The 24365-nt window shown below is 44.1% G+C and overlaps 2 protein-coding genes across 4 annotated transcripts; both read left to right on the plus strand.

Annotated features, from left to right (window-relative positions):
• The first annotated feature begins 222 nt into the window (after positions 1 to 222).
• On the plus strand, positions 223 to 14699 carry ilf3b (interleukin enhancer binding factor 3b). Of its 3 annotated transcripts, none has more exons than XM_018738683.2 (19): positions 223 to 336; positions 2068 to 2173; positions 2385 to 2614; positions 2873 to 3053; positions 3214 to 3361; positions 4729 to 4820; positions 5962 to 6057; positions 6369 to 6480; positions 6756 to 6853; positions 6944 to 7055; positions 7655 to 7768; positions 7917 to 8122; positions 9246 to 9431; positions 9588 to 9725; positions 10101 to 10244; positions 10380 to 10512; positions 10636 to 10683; positions 12121 to 12534; positions 13469 to 14699. In XM_018738683.2, the coding sequence occupies exons 2-19, from the start codon at positions 2171 to 2173 to the stop codon at positions 13588 to 13590; spliced, it is 2577 nt and encodes an 858-aa protein (XP_018594199.1). In that variant the 5' UTR covers positions 223 to 336; positions 2068 to 2170; the 3' UTR covers positions 13591 to 14699. The 3 variants fall into 3 exon arrangements, with proteins under 3 accessions (XP_018594199.1, XP_018594200.1, XP_018594201.1); XM_018738684.2 differs by lacking the exons at positions 12121 to 12534; positions 13469 to 14699 and adding exons at positions 10886 to 10974; positions 11357 to 12100; XM_018738685.2 differs by lacking the exons at positions 12121 to 12534; positions 13469 to 14699 and adding an exon at positions 11357 to 12099.
• A 1152-nt stretch (positions 14700 to 15851) lies between these two features.
• farsa (phenylalanyl-tRNA synthetase subunit alpha) lies at positions 15852 to 24362 on the plus strand. Its single transcript, XM_018738349.1, has 13 exons — positions 15852 to 16045; positions 17760 to 17897; positions 18115 to 18213; positions 18432 to 18550; positions 20254 to 20346; positions 21850 to 21978; positions 22265 to 22380; positions 22496 to 22580; positions 22686 to 22785; positions 22907 to 23075; positions 23259 to 23336; positions 23627 to 23741; positions 23920 to 24362. The coding sequence occupies exons 1-13, from the start codon at positions 15899 to 15901 to the stop codon at positions 24023 to 24025; spliced, it is 1494 nt and encodes a 497-aa protein (XP_018593865.1). The 5' UTR covers positions 15852 to 15898; the 3' UTR covers positions 24026 to 24362.
• The last annotated feature ends 3 nt before the right edge of the window (positions 24363 to 24365 follow it).

Genomic DNA, 24365 nt, shown 5'->3' on the forward strand with positions numbered 1-24365 from the left:
TGAGAGTGATGGCCAGTTTTTTCCCTCAGGATAAAAGTCATTCTGATTCTAACTTTTGCGCTGCACGTTCCAGCGAACACGCTCTATACTACGGTCGATACTCCGTTGCGTTTGCCGACTGTCAGGATTTAATAACGGGGACAGCGCAGGAGGCGCTGATTGGACAGGACGACCGATGACTGCGGCGTAAGCCAATGAGAATCGATTCAGATGAACCTTCGCCGGAGGAAGGCCGACTTGTGTGATTACGTACCGTTTTTTGCTGTGCATTTTAAAGCGACGGATGTGACTTTCTTGCATGGTTTACTGGACGTGGGACGATTTCCGCCCTTTGCAGTAAGCAAAAAGTGATGTGAACTACAGAATCGTGCCGCTAGTTAAAAACATCGCGCGCTAAAGTAGGGAATGCTCGAGAGGCGCTGTTTAGCTTGCGTGCGGAGAACCGTTCCGAGTGCAGGCCGGCGGCTCTTTGTTTGGTTCCGTCCTCTGCTGCGACTGCGGCTTCTAGTCTCACACACGAATCATGATCTCGCTGAACGGCGCCGCGTTTCCCACAGTCCCCGGCCGGCGGGGCTCGTTGGTCTCTGTTTAGCGGCGAAAATAACGTCGTTACGTTCTCGTTTTGGTGAAAGAACGACAATAACAAACAGTGTTAGCCGTGAAATCTCTGTCAGTCTGTTCCGCGTTCTGCTAAGTTAGACTAGATCATGGTGTCTGCACCGTTGCAGCCCGCCGTGAAGGTTTAAAAGCCGCTCGGTTCATTTGAGGAGTCGGGAATGACTGAGCGCGAATTGAAGCTGCGGAGGTGAATGGCTTCGCGCTCTGATGGAGCGCTGCGTTATGTGTCGCCGAGGCCGAGCCGCACGGGGGTCACAGTAAAATGGCGGCTCGGCGCACAGTCCGTACACCTCTCTCCCTGCTGCCCTTTTGTGTAGTCTACGCTAAAATAAACACCCCTTCCATGTTTGAGGTGAACTTCATTGGAATAAAAAGCCTCACATTATTGGAGAAATGCCGTTTTACTGTCGTTAGTTACCACGTCCGGAATGGACCTTGACTTTGAGCAGTGGCTGAGCTCCCTCCCCCTGAGCCTGGAGCCACAGTGCGGGACACGCACACGGGTGTCTTTTAAATATGAATATATTATCTATTAGAACTATTATTTCCAGTTCCATTGTTCTCTCATCCGGGCCTTGTATCCATGATTCTGTCTCGCACCCTCTGCTTCTGGGATCGGCTCTGGACTGCCGCAGCCCTCAGTCAAACAAGCAGCTACCGGCTGCGAATGAAAGTCTCTCTTCAACTTTTCTGCTCTTAAAATCACCGAACATGTTTCCTTATTCATGTGTAACATTTTTACACCTTCTACCTGTGTGTAGCTGGTGGTCTAGTCGTTAGTGTTGCTGCCTTTGGACCCAAAGGTTGCAGGTTTTATCCCCCACCTCTGGCTGTAGTACCCTTGAGCAAGGTACCTCTCCTGAAATTGCTCTGGTAATAATTACTCAAATGAATAAATAATTGTAGGTAGATTAACATTGTAAGCCTCGGGAGAAAAGTGTCAGGTACATGTATGGATGTTTTATTTCAAAAGTGGAATTGCAGTAGTTTTTGTACTTTGCCTGCTTTGATGTCCAGATCTAGTTAGCAATTGGTACTCAGTAACTGATTGAGAGGAGACTCCAAAATCTGGTTTGCTGCAGGTTCTTCTAAATTCACTCTGTTGAGTCACGCTGTGCAATGCTGCTCCACGGTGAAAATATTCAGAGTGAAATGCACCTGTGGTCTTCAAAACACAATTGTGGAGTAGATCCTCTCAAATGAGATGAACTCTTTTATGAAGAAAACACTTAAGCATATAACTTTGGCCATCTTTTTCTGGGTGTATATTTTACTGTGTAAAATATAAGATTTTAAGATGTGCGCGTCAGGCTTTACCGCATCTCTTCTGTTGGCTACGGCATATTTTGTACTGAGCAGTATGTACAACTCAGTCTGGATTTTTTTTTTTTTGCATACGTGTCCATCTTTGTGTCCATTTTTCACTTGAGCTCTTTATTCTTTCTCCAGATTGTCGGTGCTGCACTGCTGGTACGGAAGCCTCGGATCGGCGATTTTTATCAGTCCTGTATAGCTGCCACCCACGTGCCTCGAGGGACATTGTGAATCAACCATGGTATGCTTTTATGTGGGGCAATGAAAAAAACCCAGTTCACACAGTTAGTTGTTTTTTTGCCCCCCGCCCCCCGAGATGCACTTGTATAGCACCGATCATTTGCATTTCATTGGAAGCAGGCCACAGCGTGTGGTCAACGTACTCCTCTCTGATCCCTTGCTTATGTGGGTTTTTTTTTGTTCCATTCCTATGATGTGTGAAATTGTGGCAGCCACCGCCCTTCCGCCAGAGGCCCATGCGCATCTTCGTGAACGATGACCGCCACGTCATGGCTCGGCACTTGGCAATCTACCCCACCCAGGAGGAACTGGAGGCTGTGCAGAACATGGTGTCCCACACAGAGCGCGCCCTCAAAGCCGTCTCCGATTGGCTGGACGACCAGGAACGGGTGGCCAGCAAGGCCGACAGTGGCACGGAGGGGGCCGGGAACGAGAAAGAGAGGTGAAGTCCTCAGCATGTTTTGAGTCTTGAGCCGTAGGCTTCTTAGTAATGGCCTTCATCTGTGGACTTCTGTTGTCAGTGTAACATTAATATTAGAAATTCTACTGCACCTAAAATGAGGACAAGACTTGATTTTACCCTGCAGTCAACCATTCTTTTCTCTGGTATTTTTCTCTGGTGTTTCTAGCCAGAAAGGCCTGGATTCTGTTGACAGTTCACACTTGTAACCAAGCGCTTGTTTCCCCTTCTTCCTAAAAGTGAATTCAAGCCTTCAGAGCAAGCCACTCGTTCCTTGAGGGGTGTGATGAGGGTGGGCCTGGTGGCTAAGGGCCTTTTGCTGAAGGGGGACCTGGACCTGGAGCTGGTTCTGCTCTGCAAGGACAAGCCCACCATCTCACTCCTCAAGAAGGTTGCTGAAAATCTCAGCGTGCAGCTCAAAGTGAGTGTCCTGTTGCTTATTGTGTTTATAGGTGATACCCTCCGATGTCGTGCGTTGCAGTGCTCTGTACAGCCTTGGGGTTAGCGGGATGTTCGGGCACTACAGTGCAGTATATTGGGACCTTGGAAGCTGTGCCGATTATCCTCGCTTCTCACTGCAGAGTATCACAGAGGACAAGTATGAAGTCATCCCGTGCATCCGCGAAGCCTCCATTGTCATTAAGAGCACTAAAGAGCCAGCGCTAACCCTCACTGTTCACCTGACCTCGCCTGTGGTTCGAGAAGAGGTGGAGAGACAGGCTGCTGGAGGTACGCACTCCCCCAAGGGCCTCGGGCTCCCCGGTGCCAGAACAAGGACAGACAGCCCACTCGGACTTTGTTTATTGGGCCTTCAATAGAGCTGGAACTCTTGTTACATCGTGAATCTTTAGGCTATGATTTATAGCTTTTTTTAAGACTTGTAGTTCCATTCATATGAGCATTTTTGATCGCCCAATACACATTAAAGAACTCTAAATAACATTTCGTTACCTGAATCCAGTTGAAAGAAGTGGACGTTTTCACTTTCTGAAGGCTTACTGAGAACTTAAAAGGGAAGATCTCCCCCCAAAAAAAAAACTTGCATGTGTTTTGCTGAAGTTGTACAAACAGTTTGCATTGCAGCAAAAATGAGCTATCCGTGAGTTGGGTTAGTAGCTCAGTCTCAGAGACCCATTGTTAGGGCCGTGGACACGGACATTTCTACATGGGTGGCATGGGTTCTAGATAACGTTGGGGGAGTTTGAACTTGACCGGAGACAGATTTGTCCAGTTTCAGTCAAAATGCACGGAATTTGTACAAGTAAACCAGAAGTTTCACACTTACTTGGGCGGAAGGTGATGAGAGTTCTGGCAAACGCGTTTAGATTGAGGGCCGTCGGCCAGGATATAATATCTTTTGATTAGACTTGTAGCATGGGTAGGATTATTCCATCTCTTGTGCCGAGGATATAAGCCTAGCCTTATCTAAACCGGTGCCCCCAGCAGTGCAGAGATCCGTTTTGGGTCTGAAAAGCCATCAGTTTTGCTGCAGTGTAGACTTGTTTTTAACTCTTGTGCATCTGATTTTTATTGCTGCCTGTGGTTCAAAATCTGATTCTCTCTGTGAAGCCTTCTAGTTTGTCGATTTTTAGGGACGCTGGACCTTTGACCAACTGGACGCTCTCTGTCTCGGAAGGGGCAAGGCAGCACACCCAAAAAAGGGGGGCAAAGGGGAGGGGTTCTTTCCCAGTCACATAAACATGAACCCTGGGTTAATATCCGGGAGACAAGACAAACAAATAAGACTGCAGAAACATCAAGAGTATCGGAAGAATTCAGAGGTGATTTTAGTTGCAGGTTTCACATACATTAGTCACATGTAGGTAAAAGCGCAACCTGCTCAACCCCAGTCAAACCCGTCTTAGATAAGTGACTGCAAGTGTTTCTTGTTGGGTTTTTTTCCTCTTTCTTTCTTTTTTTCTTTTTTAAACTGGGGTCTGTATCAGTTACATTATTTGTCTCAATGGAGAGACCCACCCTGGTTCCCCTCCCCCCCTCCTGCCTGTGGTTTGGGAGAGCTGCCTGTTCCCCCTGGCCGTGTGACAGAACCCCCTTGGTCAAACTGTACCTTGTCTTCTTATTCCACCCGCCAATAGAAACGCTATCAGGCAACGCGCCGCCGGATGTTCTGGACAGGCAGAAATGCCTTACTGCCTTGGCGTCTCTTCGCCACGCCAAGTGGTTCCAGGTTTGCATCTCGTCTTATTTTGTCTTAAAGTAGTGAGCTTTTATATTTATTTATTCATGCCATTTTTCCTTTTATTGTGTGCTTTTTTGAAGTGTTTTGCCCTCTTAAACATTCTCTCATGCTGGGTTATTTTAAATGTGCACTGAAGACAGTACTTTGCGCTAGTTAAATTACAGCATAGAAGATTTCAAGCTCCTTCTCCAGCACTTCCCGCAGCGTGTTTGTCTAAACAGTTTGATATTGATTTTTGTAGTTTTTTTTTTTTTTTGTATTGCTTGTTTATTTTATGTTTGGATCTTAATATTTTTTCATTGCTCATTAGAGAGTCTTAACTAACCTTGTGGTTTCATGGTGGAGTATTTCTGATAGGCTTTAATTCTAAATTCAGAAGATATACTGCCTTCAATACAGTATCCTTCAATAACGTTCAATTAAATTGTTGAAAAAGGTAGACGATACATCAATCTGCTGAAGTGGTGTATTTACAACTGTGTTGTGGCCCATATCTGCCTGTGCAGTTTTATTTTCACATCATTTTGATGCTCTTGCTCCATAGTGTGTCGGCTTGTAGCCTATAGTAAAATCTCCTACAAGTTGGGTGGCTCCCAGTAATTTTTTTTTTTCTCAGAAGCAATATTATACCTTGTTTGCTGTCTCTGATTGTGTTCTGTCCAGGAGTGTACAATGTAAATGTAACTTGCCAGTCTTCTAGAGAAAATCCCTGGCTGTAAAATACAGAAGGCTGTTGCCCATGATGAAAATACAGGAGGCTGTCTCTGTAGCTGTGTTTGTGAAATTGTAACACATTGCCGTACTTTAGCTACATAAAAACATGGAACGTTTATGTTGGTCCAGGAAAGAAGATCTCTGAAGATGGGTCCATCATTTCTCTGACCTGTTCATCATTCATAACCACTTTGTGCTACATGAGTGCTGTGAAGCCCAGTAGTGCACAATAATTTTGTTTAAATTTGAATGTTTTGAAATGTAATATTTTATATATATTCATATGGATTAGTAGTGTCAAGCATAGGGATACATTTTCTTCTTTTGTATGGCTTTGAAAGCTGATGTGAACTTTGTGAAAGCTTTACTTAAGACCAGCCCTCCCATCCTCCCCCTCCCCCCATTGTTTTCTCAGGCCAGGGCCAACGGGCTGAAATCCTGCGTCATCGTCATTCGCATTTTGCGGGACCTGTGCACCCGGGTCCCCACCTGGGCACCCCTCAGAGGATGGGTGAGTAGGCATCTGGCAGCTGGTCTTGTCCAATGGACAGTATTTGGTTTTCACTTAGCACATATATATTAATGTGTTTTTGGCTTCTTTGTTGATTTATGTATGGCTGGCTGTCCGTTGAAGAAGTAACTTTACAGACAGCAACTGTGAAATCAATACTGCTTAATAGTAAAATTAATCTTTATGAATAAATAATCACTTTATGATTATTGCTTCAGTGAAGAGGGCCCTTGGTCTCATGCCTTTGTTGTGGTTTTAAAATTGAAAGGGCATTTTAACATAATACAGCTGAATTACCTTTACATTGAAAGCCATTAGAGCTACTCTGTGAGAAAGCGATCGGAACTGGAAATCGGCCAATGGGAGCAGGAGAAGCTCTTCGCAGAGTCCTAGAGTGCCTGGCGTCTGGAATCCTAATGGCAGGTAAAGTCTGAACATGGTCTGAATGTTGTGGGGCTCAGTTGCCGATTTTCTTTATTTAATTGTATTCCCTTGTCCAGCTTCCCAGAAAATGGTTGCATGCAATAGATGTATGCTGACATTTTTGCAGAGTTTTATAGTTGTTTTTAGAAGCGCTGTATCTGTTCACTAGTCTTTATTATACCTGAAAATGTTTATTTACATTGCATTTATGAATTTAGCTGATGCTTTTCTTCAAAGTCACAATGTTAAGCTACTTACAAAGTTGTATTCTACAGATGGTCCTGGCGTGTTGGATCCTTGTGAGAAGGAAATGACAGATGCCATCGCTCACCTTGACCGGCAGCAGAGGGAGGACATTACACAGAGTGCACAGGTGAGCATCGAGCCTCCCGATTTTTTGAGCAGATGGGCCGCACCCCTGTGCATATGAAAAGAAAGTGACCATTTGGTTTATCATTGCCAGCATGCCCTACGGCTAGCTGCTTTTGGTCAGCTCCACAAGGTGCTGGGAATGGACCCATTGCCTTCCAAGATGCCCAGGAAGCCTAGGAGTGACACACCCATCGACTACACAGGTTTGAAGCATTTAAAGTTGATTGCGTTTGTGCTTCCTAATAGGAGATGAGCATTGTTGGGCTGAGATAACAAAACAAACAACTTGTTAGAATTAAAATTGTGTACAAAATGCCTAGCATTACATAGAGGTCGGCATGGTGTTACAGGGCTTTAGTTTTTAGGCTGGAATCCTGCTTGGGTGTTACCTTTGCAATTTTTGCATTTTCTCTCTGTGTTTACATGGGTCTTCTCAAGATATACTGTTGTTCAGTATTTACATTTATTCTTTTAACAGGCACTTTCTTCAAAGCGACTTAGAACAAAGAGAACAAAAAGTGCATTTCCACAACAGCCATAGAGGCATAGAGGCAGGCACAAGATTGTCAAAGTACAGTCAGTTTGTCACCATTCACACCAGCACACTTTACATGAGTAGCTGGATATGGAATTGGTAGGAAATACAAGGGTATTTATGACAAATGATATATTGTAAATTTATGGAGAAGACAGGACATCCAGAGAAAAGTGAGTCTGAAAGAGATGCTGTGAGACCCTGTTACTGCCCCTGACACAAGTGGTAAGATGGAATGTGGACATGAAATCTTCATTTGTACTGCAGTCCAGATACCACCAAGCACTACCTATGCACCCCCAGTGAAGAGGCCCATAGAGGAAGAGGTGGGAGAGGATGACAAGAGTCCCAACAAAAAGAAGAAGAAGTTACAAAAGAAATGTATGTTCTATGCATTGGCTATTGGCTTGCATTTTGTTTGAATATCTATGTGCAGCCTAGGCTAAACCTATTCTTCCATACTGATGGCTAATAATAATGACTTCTGTGAGGGTTCTGCTAAAGATGCACCTTCCTTCACCTCGCACAGCCCTGGAGGAGAAGTCCGAGCCTCCACAGGCCATGAATGCCTTGATGAGGTTAAACCAGCTGAAGCCAGGCCTGCAATACAAGCTAGTCTCGCAGACAGGCCCCGTACATGTGCCGGTCTTCACCATGGCTGTAGAGGTGGATGGCAAGACTTATGAGGCTTTGGGGCCATCCAAGCGCACAGCCAAGCTACATGTGGCCGTTAAGGTGAGGTGCTGTTGAGTCAGGGAATGTGGTGAAGAAGTTGCAGCTGCCCTGGGCAGGATGGCAGTCCTTGTAAAGGGTTTCACTATTTTAATAAATAAGTTGGGTGTTGTTGAGTGGGTATGTGTAAATGGGCAGTGTATTCTCTGTGTACAAGTGCTTAAGTATTTATTATGTGTGGGAAGAAGTGTTGTGATCACCAGTCCAAGAAATGGCACTGAGGCTGCAGCAGGTCACATACAACTAAGCAGTGACACAAAAATCACTGGAACTACACTGGAATAGGTGAATACCACACCCAGACAAGTACAAAGGTGTACAGGTTGACAGCATGCAGACAAATAAAGAGCAGCACTGACAGCTAGCTCAGTCAACTGCTGAAAAAAGTCCCCACAGACCACAGTAAGTTCCCTTGGGTGCCGTGTTTGAAGTCTGATGTCCGCGGAGTGAAAGATGTCCCGTGCTGCTTCCGCATTAGCATGAAAAATAGCATGCAGAAACCCATGGGAAATACAACATGGACACATGTTGACTCGTGGTCATTGTTCAGGCTCCAGATCCCGTGTCCAAACTGTGACATGTCTGGAGCCAAACCACCCGCAGTTTGTAAACATGTCAAGCTCTCTACCTCTTCTCCCACTGCACCACTGGCAATCCCTATCCACTTGCACAGTCACATTCACTCTGCAGCCTTAGCACTCCTGCGTTGGCCCATCTGGAACGTCATGCTTCCTCCTGGGAAGTACAGATGACCTCTTCAGGGCCAACAGTTGACACCCTATACACACAAAAGTCTCCCTGCTGTCGCAGTTGCGGTCTTCCATGGCGTAAACCTGACTAGGAAGGTGACACAGAACCATAAATGAACTCCTCCACAATTCTGCATTGAGTATGAACAGATTAAACAAAGTCTGCACAAAGTTGTGGGAGGGGCACAGAAATAAAGTCCCCTGTTACAGCTGTATGAGTACAACAGAAAGAAACAAAAATTGAAGAGAAACACCAAAGGAAAAACATGACTATAATTGCAGTATAAATGTGTCAAAGTAAGCTTTGAATAAAACATCAGTTAGTAACAATAAACATAGAGATACGCATTAATTTTTGCCTCTTCCAATCTTACCAGGTCCTGCAGGATATGGGACTGCCCACAGGAGTTGAGGTGAAGACAGCTGAGCCAGTGAAAAGTGAAGACACGACCAGTGAGGTGGACACTAAGGCACCTGCTGCTCCCAGTACAGCCACAGATGCACCGGTGTCGACCACAGCCACTGCCACACCTGCCCCCGCCGAAACCACAGATACCACTGATGTACGCGATCATTGTGATAATGACAGATGATTTGTCATGACAGATCCTTAAAATATTTTGTAAAAGTTCAGATGCTCATTTCTCACAAATCTATAGTATACATGTGAACTGTGACAATGACAGTTAGGCAACATTTGAATTGGTTCAATCTTGCAGAACTCACGGCCACAGGGCCCGATTTTGACAAAACATGGCAAGAACCCAGTGATGGAGCTGAATGAGAAGCGTCGCGGCCTGAAGTATGAGCTCATCTCTGAGTCAGGCGGCAGTCATGACAAGCGCTTCGTTATGGAGGTGAGACTCTCAAATTCAGGGTTGTGTGTTGAGTGAATGTCAAGGCAGATCTCCGTTAGGCTTTATAGCTTTGTAGCAAAGGCCAAGGAAGGTTTCAAAATGTTTACAGTTGTGCTTGGCTCAAGAACTATAGTAAACTAATAGTAGTTGTTAATGTTTGACTAATGTGGATCATGATAATTCTACAGGTTTTGAGAAATGTTCCCCAGGATAGTTGATAGCTGATAAAGAAGTCCTATGGCAAGATCTGTTCCATTCCGCTGTTTGTATAATAAAGTTTCTTTCGTAACTTGCTCTCATTTTCACTGGTAGATCTCGGTGTTCTGACTTCAGCACAGTTGCGGTACTAATGGTGCTCTGCTCTCTGTTGTTCAGGTGGAGCTGGATGGGCAGAAGTTCCAGGGCACCGGCTCCAACAAGAAGGTGGCGAAGGCTTATGCCGCGCTGGCTGCCTTGGAGCAGCTCTTTCCAGAAAGTTCTGCCACAGATGCCACTAAGAAGAAGAAACTACCTCCAATGGTATGGTAATTCTCAAATCATCGTCGAAGCCTGTCTCAGTTTCTTGGATAAGGATGACACAAATGGTGTATAATTGTATATGATACTGCAGGTTATGCTGATATAGTATACTATATATTCTGTTTGCTTCCACAGCAACACAATCCTGGCTTTGGCATGATGGGTGGAGCTCCTGTTGATCCAGCTGCCAATCCCAGAGGAAGAGGAAGAGGTGGGCGTGGCAGGGGAAGGGGTAGAGGGTTCAACAATGGCGGAGGCTATAGTCAAGGTAGGAAAAGGATTATAGGTAGAAAACAACACCACGTAAAGATTTTGCAGCTTCATATTTTCTAAGAATCAAAATAGACACAAATAGTAATGTGTAATTTACACAGTGCTCTTTTTTTCATAGGTGGTTATGGAAGCTATGGATATGGGAACAATGCCAGTTCAGGATATAGTGAGTATTTTTTTTTTTAGATCACTGTTCCAAACCAATTTCAGGTTGTTATTGACATCTAAGAATCGAACACTGAATAGCACTGTGCAGACTTCTTTTTCTCTTGAAACTGATTTATTTTTGTTGAAAAGACTATTTGTGTAAGTGATGTTCAAACAGTTTTGAAGTGAGTAATTGCTTCACTTCATTTTCTTTGTTCAAGGGAGAGAAAATGTTAATTATCTACCCAAACAATGCAAACACTTTACAGCAAAAACATTGAGTGGAGATGTTCTTTCCCCCAACTTACAGGTGTGGTAATGAGATTTTAAAGTGCATTTTCTTGCCTTCCTACATTTGGTGCTGGTTCAGATTTTACATTTCTCTGCTTTGTTAAACCACAGGACTCAGTCAGTCACTTTTTTCATGGCTCACCCCCCAACCTCACCCCCAAATCAGAAAATAAGCCCCAGCAGCTTGTTCTGAGGAGAGATCATCTTGAGGGTGACAGGAGCAGAGAAATCTAAAAAAAAAAAAAAAAAAAAAAAAGTTTTGTTTTGTGTTTTTTTTTTCTTTTCTTTTTTTTTTTTTTTTTTTAGAAAATCCAAAATAAATTTACTTTTTTTCTTGCCTCTCCTCATGGCAAAAGGTAAATCTAATTTGTTTTCCCCTTCTCTGCTCTGTCTCACTCTAGGTGATTTTGTCTCAGACTGCTATGGCTACCACGATTTTGCATCCTAGAATGGGCAGCCCTTTAAATTGCAAAGGGACCCTAACATTTCCATAAAAATAAACATCCTCCAATATAAGTCAGCATCCAAATAACCAAAAAAGCCCAAAGAGGTATGGACTCCAGGTGTAGTGTCTGCCTCCCAGAGCTTCAGTCTACTACCACAACTGCATTGCTGCTGTGAAGATCCTTCTAAACTTCTTTTGCCAAAAATCTACTGTTTCCTCAAACTTGCTCCTTTGTTTTCTCTGGAGTAGAAAAGACTTTTCCTTCTCAGAATGAAATGGAATACATACAAGGTGATTGGGTTGCAGAGCTATGAAGAGGAGTAATGACTGGACAATTTACGACTGTAGGGTTTTATTTAAAAGTGTTGTTTCATCATGGGTTCTGTCTTTTATCCATTTATTAGATGCCAAGTTTAAAATCATGATTCTAATGGACATTGACTTGAATGACAGAATGGCTTTTACTGATGCCGTACACCGTTATTCTTGCATTTTCAAAGGAATGATGCTGCCAAATCTTGCATGAGAATGTGACTTTGATTTTGTTTGTAGAACTGTCCACTTTTTTAAATAAATATTTTATTCCATGAAAGGGGACAGTGGGGAATTCTTGAGTTTTTTTGTTTTAGGCAATGAATCTGCACATTGTTGTGTGGCACTGGACAGCTGCCCAGACCTCTGACCTCTGGTCTAGTACTCAGTCTTGTCCCTTCCTCCTAGATAACTACTACAATAATGGTGGTGCAAACGACGGTGGGCCCGCAGGGGCAGGGGGTTCTGCAGCTGCCCCCTCCGGTGGTGGCCCTGGTGCCGGGGGCTTTGGCTCCTTCTACCAGAATGATGGCGGGTACTCTGCTCCGCCCCCAGCAGCCAAGCCTCCAGTCAAGAAGCCCCCCATGCACCAGGGTGGGAAACCTTATACTGGTCCTCCTGGAGCAGGTGGTGGAGGCCAAGGGGGTTACCCATCCAGTGTTTCCCCAGGCCAGGGCTCCTACAATCAGTTTGGCCAAGGATTTGGCCAGACAAAAAAGAACTTCAATCCAAACCAGGGTGGAAGTGGCTATGGAAACTATAGCACTGCCTACCCAAGTCAGGTGACTGGAGGCGGAGGCAGCCAGGACTATGGTTATGAAGGTGAGAGCAAATTTTGTATAGCAAGAGTAGTAGCAGCAGGTTCATAGTGGACCAGGACTTACAAGTTCATCTTGCTATTTTAAGACCTTGAAAGAGTTTTCCTAATACAGACGGTCCCCGACTTACAATGGGGTTACATTCCGATAAACCCATCGTAAGTCAAAAATGCATTTAATACACCTTACCTACCAAACATCATAGCCTAACATACATACGATGGCCATTACGGGCTTGCCGCCTTCATGCTGGGCAATTGTCTTGAGTTTCTCCTCGAGAGTAATTGACTTCCTCTTCTTCTTCCCACCAGTAGCAGGAGACACAGATGGGCTTTTCGTAGACATGATGGACGCACAAAACACAATGTAGATATGGGGGTATCCAAAAAAAATGCTGGCAACACAACACTGTAGAGTATCGGTTGTATACACTAATGACCACGTGGCAGAATGAGAGATGCAGATTGCTGCCGCTGCCCAGCATTACGAGAGAGTATTGCACCACATATCACTTGCCCAGGGAAAAATCAAAATTCGAAGTACAGTTTCTACTGAATGCGTATCGCTATGACACCCTCAAAGTCGAAAATCACAAATCAGAGCATCGTAACTCGGGGACCACCTGTACTTTTGAGCTGGAATTTCAGTGAAATGGTCAAAATAAGCGCAACTCATTCAATGGGTAAAACTGCTCAGTATTAAAGTATACAACTAAAGTAGTAGCAGCGGAGCAGTCCCCCCCCCCCCCCAACTATTCTTGTGTACAGATAGATGAAGGAACGCTTAAGAATTGAGCTCTCAACCTGCAATTCTGGAAGCAGCACAGTTGCCTGAAGAATTCCTGACAATGGTGTGGACTGTGTTATATTTTTGAGGGGAAGAGTTTACACTTTGCAGAAAACCGCTTTAATTACTTTCCACCTTATGTGCGTTCACAGGTTACAACAGCCAGTCCAACTTCAGCACACAAGGAGGAGCCAACCAGAGCTACCCAGGGTCCTACCACAATCCTGGGGGTTATGGGAGGGGAGAGCCCAAAATGAACTACCAGTACAGATAGGCTGAGCTTCCCTTGCCCTTCCACCTCCCTTCCACAGAAGTATAAACTGAAAACTGTAGATTTTGGACATGAAATCACCTATTTCCTTTGGAGTACTTCCATTTTGATGACTGGGCAGGGTTTTAAATTATTTTCTTGGTATTGTGTATCAGTGGAGCTCCTTACCACAATGTGGGGGCCAAAAATGTTGCCACCACACTACATTTAAATAAACACACAAGGGTCATAATCTAATTCCCCCCTCCCCCCACTTCTCACTTCTGTTCACCACTTTGTCAACAGTTTGAATTCATAGCTTCATTACTGCACTTGCAAAATGTCGCTCTTACACAAAACTATAGTATGAACTACTGCTATAATTGACTGAAGTTAATGGCCAATGGCCATTTTTTTGGTATGCACATGATCCACTGACAACTGACATTCTACTTTAAATTTTATTTTCAGGCTTGCCGTTTTAAATTTCTTGAACATTTCAGCCAGTTTCTTTAAAATGTAGTTCATATTTGATTTGAAATGGATTTTAATTCCAAGTTGTTTGATGCTGCTTTTCAAAATGTGGGAATGTGTTAGTTGTGGTTTGTAACAATAAAGGATTTTTATTTTGGAGGAAAGCAAAGAACCTGAGGTTTTCCTGGCATTTTACATACATGGCTTTCAAATATGGTGCTACCCATTTTAAACAGAATTTTTAAGGCACGTCATCTGATACGTTACTGTACATTTTATTCAGTAAGTAAATCTTATGTGTTGTTATTTGAGCTTCCTCCTCGCTGTCATAAAGTCACATCCGTGCTTTGTCTCCATTGCTGAGATCTACACTCGTAAACCTTGAGAGTGATGATTGTAAGTCTACCTCTTCCCATGGTGACAGGGAAGCCAGTAGTGTAGTTTAAAGAACTGCCTGGTTGACCTCCCTCATTTTGTCCCTAGAATTTGCCTTAAGTGCTATTGTGCTGCTCACACTATTTATGCTTTGTATTTAAACTGTACTGATCTCCAAGTAGCCTCCTGGAAAAGTACAATTCTGTTGAGCTCCCTTATTACTAAATGTTTCCTTATTCTTTTTCATAAAGGGAAATCTTTTGAATCTTAGTTCCAACTTACTGCAAAATCTTTGGCTGGATATATGCATTTCATTGTTTCTGTAACAAATAAAACATCCTATAGGATTATACATCCTGCAGTTTCATTATATTGGTTCAATGTTCTAACAAAAGTAATTTTTTTTGTTGAATATGCCTTTTTCCAGTATGACTTACCTTTTTACCAATTTATTCACAAGGACATTTTTAATTAATTCAGATCAGCTATTTTTCTCAAGGGTACCAGAACAGGGTATACACTTGATTTGATCTTGCAACATCATGATTAGGAAGCCATAAGATTTACCATTTTGCTACCTTCTGTCGTTGGTCTCTCAGTGCCAGTCCCGAAAGATGATGGTCTGCCAATCTATCCACGGAGTACGCAACCTCTGCCCAGTGCCTCCGGGATAGGCTCCAGACCTCCACAACCCTGCTTCAGACAAGCAGTTCCCGATGATAGATGATGTGCTCCTTTCCGCTTTTGAAGGGCACCCATGCAAAATTCATCACGAGTTGAGACAAAACTTCTTCATCATGTGGCGAGAGAAAGAATTTATACAATTTAATGTATCCATAAGCTTCCTCCCTTTTTTCAACAAACCTGAGTGATGTCTATGGAAATATTAGGTAGCTACTAACAGTCTGATGGGGGGTGCGGTGGGTTTGACCGGGTCCTGCTCTTCGGTGGGTCTGGGGTTCAAGTCCCACTTGGGGTGCCTTGCGACGGACTGGCATCCCATCCTGGGTGTGTCCCCTCCAGCCTTGCTCCCTGTGTTGCTGGGTTAGGCTCCGGTTCCCCATGCCCTGTATGGGGCGAGCGGTTCAGATGGACGGACTAACAGTCTGATAGAAGCTCTTGTGAATTCAGTAACTGATGTGGTAACACAGTGGTTTAAGAGAACAGCTGTACTGCTGTACACCTTCAAAAATGTGGTCCAGGACAAGGACATGTGACCTGAAGGTTGTTAGTTCAAGTCTCAGTGGGCAAAGAACATTAAATGTGCCAGTAAAACACCCAGTTGTATACATGAGCCAAGTACTGTACTGGAATCCGTTTTGGATCCAAGTTTTAGCTAAAATACAAAGTAATAAAATTTAAAAGCTCTCGCATCAATTCCTAGTACAAGTCTCAAGTGCTCCGCTATTCTGATGTTTACGGCAGGTCTCCGAATGAGGTCACTTCCGCTCGGTTTTCGAGCGGAAGCGAAGCGTGGAGAAGTATGGCTGACAACGGTTTGTTGGAGTCTGTTCTCCAGCATGTGGAGAAGGTGGACGACGGCGTTGACAGTCAGGCCGTGGCGATTTCGCTGGGCTTGGACCATCAAACTGTGGTCGGGGCCGTGAAGAGTCTACAGGCTTTAGGAGATGTACGGGTTCTTTTTTTCTGTGTGCCGGCGTCTGCGACAGGGGAACTGATGCAATAGGAACGTAACGAGTCCGCCGGCGCGGCGTGTAGCGCAAACGCAAAGTGGTTCGTCCTCGTCCTCGCAGTCGTCTGGGTCCTTCGCGTTTCGCTTCTGCCCTTATATTCCACTTGTTCAGTATCTCTATTCTAGCTGTCAGTGCTAATCGCTCACAGGTAGAAATCATGTGTTCAAATTGCACAGCGGGTCTTGGGGGCTATAAATTAATCATGTCCGGCCTTCCGTGCTTTTAACGAGTTGCGTTTCACTGCGTTTTGTAGATGAAAATGAATATTCAGTGCATTTTATACATTCATGCTTTGTGCTACCAGTGCAATTCGCCTGGGACAAATGATCTTAGTGTTAGGGTATGACATGTCGTGTCACTGAGCCAATTCAGTGCAGGAAGGGGAAAAAAAATGCACTGTTTATTTTATTTTACATTTTACCTGAGCTCTTGATGTTTTGAAGTATTTCTGCGCCACGTCCCCTCAACCTTCTTTCTTGAGTAAAACGTATAATGTAAGTTAATTTTCAGCAAGCTGCTGGATTGCTGCCCTTCTGTGACCCCTGAGACAAGGGTGCAGCACTAGGAGTTATGCTAGAGACTCTGCCGATGCTCTTCTTTAAAGCAAGTTGTAGTGTTGAGTGTCTTGCAGTGTTTGCCCATCCATACAGGTAGGGAATTTTTACTGGAACAGTCCAGTTTAAGTACCTTGTTTAAGGGTGCTAGAGCAGGAGGTGGGATTTGAACGCAGGTCCTCTGGGTTCAGTGTGGCAGCTGTAGTCGCTGCACTACCTGCAGCCCAATGATTGAAAGTATGATTTCAAAATAACTCGTGAATGATTGCAGAGCCGAAGTACATGGAGAAGCGGGAGCGAAAACCAGCTTGTCCCTCTCGCCGCTTTCTAGGAGGTGCTCGTCTCTCGATGCCGTCTTAAGACGAAGGAACGCCGTTCTACGTGTCACCAGAAATGTTAACTCGCCCAATGGTGTGGGGGGGGAATAAAAAAAAAAAAATAGTCAAGCACTGTTTAATTTTGCATAGAGCATATTTTCTCCAAACTGTGGTGGGTTAACAACACTAAGGGGCATCAGCATCCTGCTCATTCTGTGTTTCAGGCAGTAGTTGCCACACATGTTCCCTGTGACTGTTGTTGATAGGAAGGACGTTTTTCAGGATGAGACGGACATGATGCATGCAGTCCTCTAGCTTTGCTGTTAAATCATTTTATTGTGACTTAGTGTACCCATGTTTATTTTAAAAAAGCTATTACATATGCAACAGTATATTGGTTAGAGCCATTGTATTGTGACCAGGAGGTTCTTGATTCAAGTCTCACTCCTGTTGTATTACCCTTAATCAAGGTACTTATCATGAATTCCTCCAGATAAAACCACACACCTTTTTACATAACTTATTTGTTTAAACCTGACTCCAGGTTAAATGGCACTGAGTCAAACTCAACTTACGGTGGTGACTTGCATGGTTTTCTTGGTAAAGGAGGGTACAGAAGTGGTTTGCTATTGCCTTCTTTTGTGCTTCTCTTTGGGTTGCACAGTTCAAGAGCTGTAAGGCACCTGCTTTATTCGCTAACATTGTAAACTGACTTTAAAAAAAGGCATCAGAGAAGTAAGGGATAATAAATGCTGTTTCTGTTTGTGTTACCCGTGTAGGTGATTTTGGCCGAACAGCGCACTTCGAAGCACTGGGAGCTGACAGGGGAGGGTGCTGACATTGCAGAGCGGGGCAGTCATGAGGCCCGGGTCTTCGGCGCTATCCCTAAAGATGGACTGCTTCAGACTGAGCTAATGGTGAGGGGCTTCCTGGGACTGCTGCTCTCACGTTTGTCACTGTCAGTGAACTGGTCGCATGTACTTCAACATTTTTTTCTTATTGTCACGCTGCACTTTACCGAAATCTTTGCAGTGTTGTGGTCTACCAAACTGAGTGATTTCACTGAAGTACAGTGTAAAACCTGTAGCAGGTTAGTTCCTTTACAGTAACATCTGTGTTCTCTGTGTCGTGCAGAAGCTGCCCAGTGGGAGGGTGGGTTTCAGCAAGGCCATGTCCAGTAAATGGATCCGCATGGACAAGGGCCATGAAGGAGGACCCAGGGTCTTCAGGATGGTGAGTTTGTGGTGACATATATGTTCAAGTAGTTGCAAGTTCATATCCTAGAATGGTGTTCTGTTTTCCATGTAACATCCTTTTCCCGAATTCCTTTTGCACATGTTAATTTTAATTAATGCTTAATTGGTAATACACAGCTACTTCATTCCAATCTATGGTGGCCAGGTAATTGGTAATGGAAACGCGAAGGTCTGTTCTAACGTGTGTGTGACTAGGTGGAGACCATAGAGGATGTGGTGAGGCAGAAGCTGCTCCTGGTGCGGCAGGGAAAGTCGGCTGAATTGGAGGAAAAGGACAAGAATGAGCTGAAGAAGAGGAAACTACTAACCGAAGTGTGAGAATCTGTCCTTTGAACTTTCCTTTCCTAAACAGGATCCAGCAGCGCCCGCACCTCTTAACATCCAATGTTTGAATCGTTGGCAGGCGACGTCTTTTGTAAAAACTAACTTAGAAACAAAGTACTCTGGGCGGAGCTCTTGAATGAATAGCGCATTTCTTAAGTACCTAATGAAGGTGTTTTTATTTATATTCACAGTTGGCCTTTCCATGGTTTGAAGATGCAGTTTGCGTTTCAATAACTTTGAACAAAACCAGCAAGTGCACTAAGGCCCAGACTAAAATCAGTGGATCTATTGAATTTATATTTCATTATCTGAAATTTTTCTCAAAAGTCTCCTGTTCTATGGCTGTTTGACTGCTGGATGCATTTTCACTTTGGTTCAATTTTCACTTTCATTCTTATCAGGGGTATTTACTCACTCACTCTCAGTAACTGCTTGTCAAAATTCAGGGTCACTGCATTTCAGAGCCTGGCCCAGAAGTGCAGGGTGTAAAACTAAGTAGGGTAAACCTTAGACACACACTTAGTCACTCACATATTCATGTACTAGGGACAGTTTAGCCATCAGTGAATTTAAAACATGTCATGTTTTTGGACTGTGGGTGGAAACCAGAGCACCTGGAGGGAACCCAGGGAGAACATGCACACCCTGCATAGGCTAGACTGGATTTCAGCCTTCAACTGCATGGCCCAGACACTGTGAAACTGCAGTGCACCTCCAGGGATATTTACCCCTTTGTAAACAGCGAAGAAGGGTTTGCAAGAGTAAGCAAAAGAAGGAAGAAAATTAAACGTTTTCCCTTTGTGCTGCAGTACCAGACACTTACCAGTGGAAGGCAGCAATGCTTAATTTTTTTCAGTTTTATCAACTTTATTACAGTGAAAGGGATGTATTCACTATCTCAAATACAGAATAAATAGCAGAAACTAAAGTAAACCTGACAAATATTTTGTAGATTTCAAAAGAAGCACAGACTTGCAGTGCATGAAATTGATTATATTTTATACATTTTAAATGTTCACTGGTATTTTTTCAGGTGTAGTTAGGCAGGCAGTAGCAGGCTTTTATGAATAAGGGTCCAGTGGGGTTGAACTGAAAAATTAATAGCAGTGTAGATAGTGACAATTTTTTCAAGCTTTTTCTAACAGGATGGCTAATCAGTGTTTGGTCTGTATGGTGTGTTTCCAGCAGACTGCAGACAGGTTTTATTGGGCTTTATTGCAATTTCAGTGTCGCAGATGGGCTGGCTGCGAAGGGTGATGCCCAGCACTGTGTCTGACACACTTCACCAGTAAGCGGACTGCCTAGCAGCCTATTGGCCTTCCAGCACGTTTCTGTAACACACCACTGATTGCTCTGTATCTTCGCTCAGTAATAGTGGCACATGAACTTGACATATGCTGTCTGACTGGTTGGCTAACCCACTTTAGAAGTGAAAAGTCCAAATGGCACACAAAAGCAGTCTAGTTGACAAGTACATGTTTCATGTGGTGCTAGTATGTGTTTTCGCTGTATGATAGGTGTTCTGCGGACATTTCCGTTCCATTAAAATATGATGGTTGTATGTGTTCGGCCTGACTTGTGGGTCGTGGGAAGGTGGATAAGCAAAAGACTGATGGGATCTGAAGTCCTTGTCTGCACTTTACTGGTGGTAACTGTAATACTTCTTTTGTCTGGATCTTTGTTTTCTTCTCAGGACAGTGAAGTCTTACTGGATCACCAAGGGAGGTTCTTTCAGCACCAGCATCACCAAGCAGGAGACGGAACTGACGGCAGAGATGATTTCCAGGTGTGTTGGTCTTGAGGCGTGGATGTGATTGGGGGGACAGTTTCTCTCCTGTTCTCATGAAAAGTATCTCAGCCTTTCGTTCCCCACTTCTTGGTACAGTGTGTGACTTTACTTAATACCACCCACAGAGTTCAAGAACTTCAGTTTCTAGCGTGGCAGCAGGATTAAGGGCAGCAGTTCAGAGCCTGAGGCTGAAGGACAGTGGCAAAGTTGTGCCTGCACTGCAGATTACTGCTGTGAGAATAGTAAACAAATCCAGCACGTCCAAACAAGCCTGGTAGCTGTGTGACTGAAAGTTGAGAGTAAAATATACACACACACACACGTCTAAACCGCTTGTCCCATATGGGGTCGCAGGGAGCTGGAGCCTAACCCAGCAACACGGCATAAGGGGGGAGGTGGGGGACACACCCAGGGTGGGACGCCAGTCTGTCGCAAGGCACCCCAAGCAAGACTCGAACCCCAGACCCACCGGAGAGCAGGACCCGGTCCAACCCACTGCACCACCACTCCCCCCTCGAGAGTGAAATAAATAAATTGGAAATCTCTTTCTTCACATTAACTGGATTGTTAATGAGGTGTGTGGAGATGAGGAAAGAGATTTTTGAGGATTTGGTGATAGTTCATCTGAACATTCTGACTGTGCAGATGGCAGCTCAGCGAGGTGTGGAGGCAGTGGGCACCAGGCTGGCCAGGCAGCTGCTGGTTGGTACCACGTCACTAAGGCCAGAAGCCCAGATACCTAAAGAGGCTGACTGACTGATAGTTGACCCAAATCCCCACCCCCATCTCCTACTTGCACTCTGGGCAACAGTTCAAGTGATAACTCCGCCCATATGTGCATTTATACTGCCGTTAACAGTCCAGGGATAGGTGTGTGAGTGAGAGTCTGTTAATACATGTCTTGTTACTTAGTTGTAGGGACTGATCCACAGTAGGGGTGTTGATAGTGAACTGGAATCAGAATGAAAGCTGGAAGTGTCAGATTCCCAGAGTTCCTTCAGTTCCTTGCAACAGGTTTAATTTTTCCAGTAAAAATGTTCTACCAAGTATATGAAACTTTAAATACGGAGTTCTCCAAAGGAAAAAATAAATAATACAGGCATGATTTTTATCAGCATGCAGTGTTTTTGCCACTTTTTTGATGCCATTGCTGAGCCAGGCTTCACCACTGTGAGCATGAGGATCTGGACACAAAGCAAGCAAAAGTCTGATGTCCCAGATATGTTCAAAGCAGATTTGGCATTGAATGGGATCCAGATGCCCCAGAAAAATTATTCTGGGTCATTATATCAAGGACCTTCCCTTGTCTTTCACTTGATATTTGCTAAATGCACAGGTGTATGTAATTTTTCTATATTTACGAAATTAGTAAAAATATATACCAATTTATTGTGCTGAGCATCAGGGGAGATTTATACATTCCTTACATTATTTATAACTTTTTGTTGTTTATCACCTATCTTTCTGTGGCACCATCTTCTTTCCGCTCCCCGATTTCAGTGGGAGTTGGCGAGACAAGAAGTTCAAGCTCTACAACTTTGATGCGCTGGGCATGGCCCTCGACTGCGGTCACCTACACCCTCTGATGAAGGTGCGCACACAGTTTCGCCAGATCTTCCTGGAGATGGGGTAAGTAACTGTCACACTTTGGCAAACAGTTGAAGATCTGTATGTCTGTTCTGCAAGCCCTTTGTTCAGATCCTAGGGGAGTTAGTACTGTACCCAGGAAGGACTGTTCTCAATGAGAGGTTCTTCATTAAGCGTCCTGCTGTTTATAGGAGGCTACTGCTGTAGGTTTTTAAACTGTCTGTGTTGCTTCCCACCAGGTTATAGATGTTCAGATAATTCAGTTTGTTTTTCTGCATGTTCTATAATTTTTGTGAAATTTGTTGAACTTTGCCTTCACTGTTCTTAGGTTCACAGAAATGCCCACAAACAATTTCATTGAGAGCTCCTTCTGGAACTTCGACTCCCTGTTCCAGCCCCAGCAGCACCCTGCCCGCGATCAGCACGACACCTTCTTCTTGTCCGGTGAGAGGCTGCCTGGCAGGTGCTTATGCTGCCAGAGGATTGAGACCATGTCTGCAGCATCTGCTTGCGTGTGGTGTGAACCGTCATTATTGTAAAGCCCTTTCTCTGCTATTAGACCCAGCTTTAGCTCATGAGTTCCCACAAGACTACCTGGAGAAAGTGAAGAAGGTCCACACAGAGGGGGGATATGGCTCGCAAGGGTAAGAGAGAGAATAGTTGTACAGTTTTGACTTTACTATTCGATTTGTTCCTGCTGCACTGAAGGTGCTGACAGCCTGTGTGAGCGCTATGCTGTGTGCGCACAGGTATAAATATGACTGGAAGCTGGAGGAGGCTCGGAAGAACGTTCTTCGGACACACACCACAGCAGTCAGCGCCCGCATGCTGTACCGACTCGCACAGCAGGTGGATCAACAGGCTTAAATACAAAACACAGGATTGTTCTCATCTCTTGTTTGTGTTGGTGTATAAACACATTTATATACACACTTACTGTACTGTGTGTAATAGTCCACCTGTTTTTTAGGAGGAGTTCACGCCAGTCAAGTACTTCTCCATCGACAGGGTTTTCCGCAACGAGACTCTAGATGCCACTCACTTGGCAGAGTTTCACCAAATTGAAGGGGTGGTGGCTGACTATGGGCTTACCCTCGGCGACCTAATGGGAGTTCTACATCAGTTCTTCACAAAACTTGGTCAGAGATTGTGTTAAGGGCTTTTTGGCATTCATCTATAATGGGTTAAATCTAATGCAAAAATGTTTCTAGATCCTGTTGATAAGTTGCAAATTGATACACGTATGTTGATGGATTGAGGGAGGAAGTCTGATACTGTATTATGAAAAAATTCTGAATATTATTTCCTTATTGTTTTCCTAGGAATCACGAAACTTCGCTTTAAACCTGCATACAACCCATATACTGAGCCTAGCATGGAAGTCTTCAGCTTTCATGAAGGTACCATTTCTCTTTTTTGTGACTTTCACCTTGACTTTTATTCGGTTTATCAGGTCCTTGATCTGATTCAACCTACTCTTTTCCTAAATGATCCATTGAGTAACTGCCAGGAGACAATGTTCAGAAAATTAATTTTGAGTCAGTAGTTAAAGCATGAAAGGTGATGAATGTGATCCCTGGCAGTCATGGTTTTAGGAAACTTGGTTTTTTGTGCACATATAGTTACTTTTGGTCTAATTTTCTATTGCTTGCTTAGTTGTATTCATTCTCTTTTTGTTTTCATTTTTCAGGTCTGAAGAAATGGGTTGAGGTGGGTAATTCTGGGATTTTCAGACCCGAGATGCTGCTGCCCATGGGACTCCCTGAGGGGGTGACGGTCATAGCTTGGGGCCTGTCGCTGGAGAGGTATGTAGACTTAACACAATTTTGACTTTGTAATTGTTCCCATTTATACAGTTCGGTAAATCCTTGCAACACCTTCTAAAGTCCAGTTCTTTAATCACTTGGCAGCATGATTTATACAGCTTTCCTTCTGCGTACACCACTTTCATATTTGTCTCACTGATCTGTTCAAAACTTCCAGGCCTACCATGATCAAGTATGGTATCAACAACATCCGCGAACTGGTGGGACACAAGGTCAACCTTCAGATGGTCTACGACAGCCCCTTGTGTCGACTGGACTCCTAATTTTACTCTGGCATATTTGAGGACAGGCTCCCTGTTAGGCTCGTTCTCACTTTCTCATGTAAGAATCATGTACTACCCAGATACAGACTCACTCGGTTCTTGTTTTATTTATTGCCTCTTGTGGTCCTAAGCAAAGTCACAGTGAAATTTTATAACATGATACTACATCTACTGTGGTTTATTGTGTGTGACAGAACAGGGCTTGACCTGTCAGAAGTATCTATAGCAGTGTTTCCCACTTCTGGTCTTGGAGATCTATATGTGCTGAGACTATAATTATTCAGTCTAGGATTTGACACATTACACTTCTCAGCTATATCCTGAATAGTCTACATTTCAG

This window comes from Scleropages formosus, chromosome 3, assembly GCF_900964775.1.
Source record: "Scleropages formosus chromosome 3, fSclFor1.1, whole genome shotgun sequence".
Lineage (NCBI taxonomy): Eukaryota > Metazoa > Chordata > Actinopteri > Osteoglossiformes > Osteoglossidae > Scleropages > Scleropages formosus.

Bases quoted from the DNA above. Each gene is read 5' to 3' on its own strand.
- ilf3b (XM_018738683.2), top strand. The intron at 6,854-6,943 runs GTGAGCATCGAG...TATCATTGCCAG, and splicing joins ACATTACACAGAGTGCACAG to CATGCCCTACGGCTAGCTGC. The intron at 9,432-9,587 runs GTACGCGATCAT...TCAATCTTGCAG, and splicing joins AAACCACAGATACCACTGAT to AACTCACGGCCACAGGGCCC.
- farsa (XM_018738349.1), top strand. From the start codon at position 15,899: ATGGCTGACAACGGTTTGTTGGAGTCTGTTCTCCAGCATGTGGAGAAG. The intron at 16,046-17,759 runs GTACGGGTTCTT...TTACCCGTGTAG, and splicing joins GTCTACAGGCTTTAGGAGAT to GTGATTTTGGCCGAACAGCG. The intron at 20,347-21,849 runs GTGTGTTGGTCT...CCCCGATTTCAG, and splicing joins ACGGCAGAGATGATTTCCAG to TGGGAGTTGGCGAGACAAGA.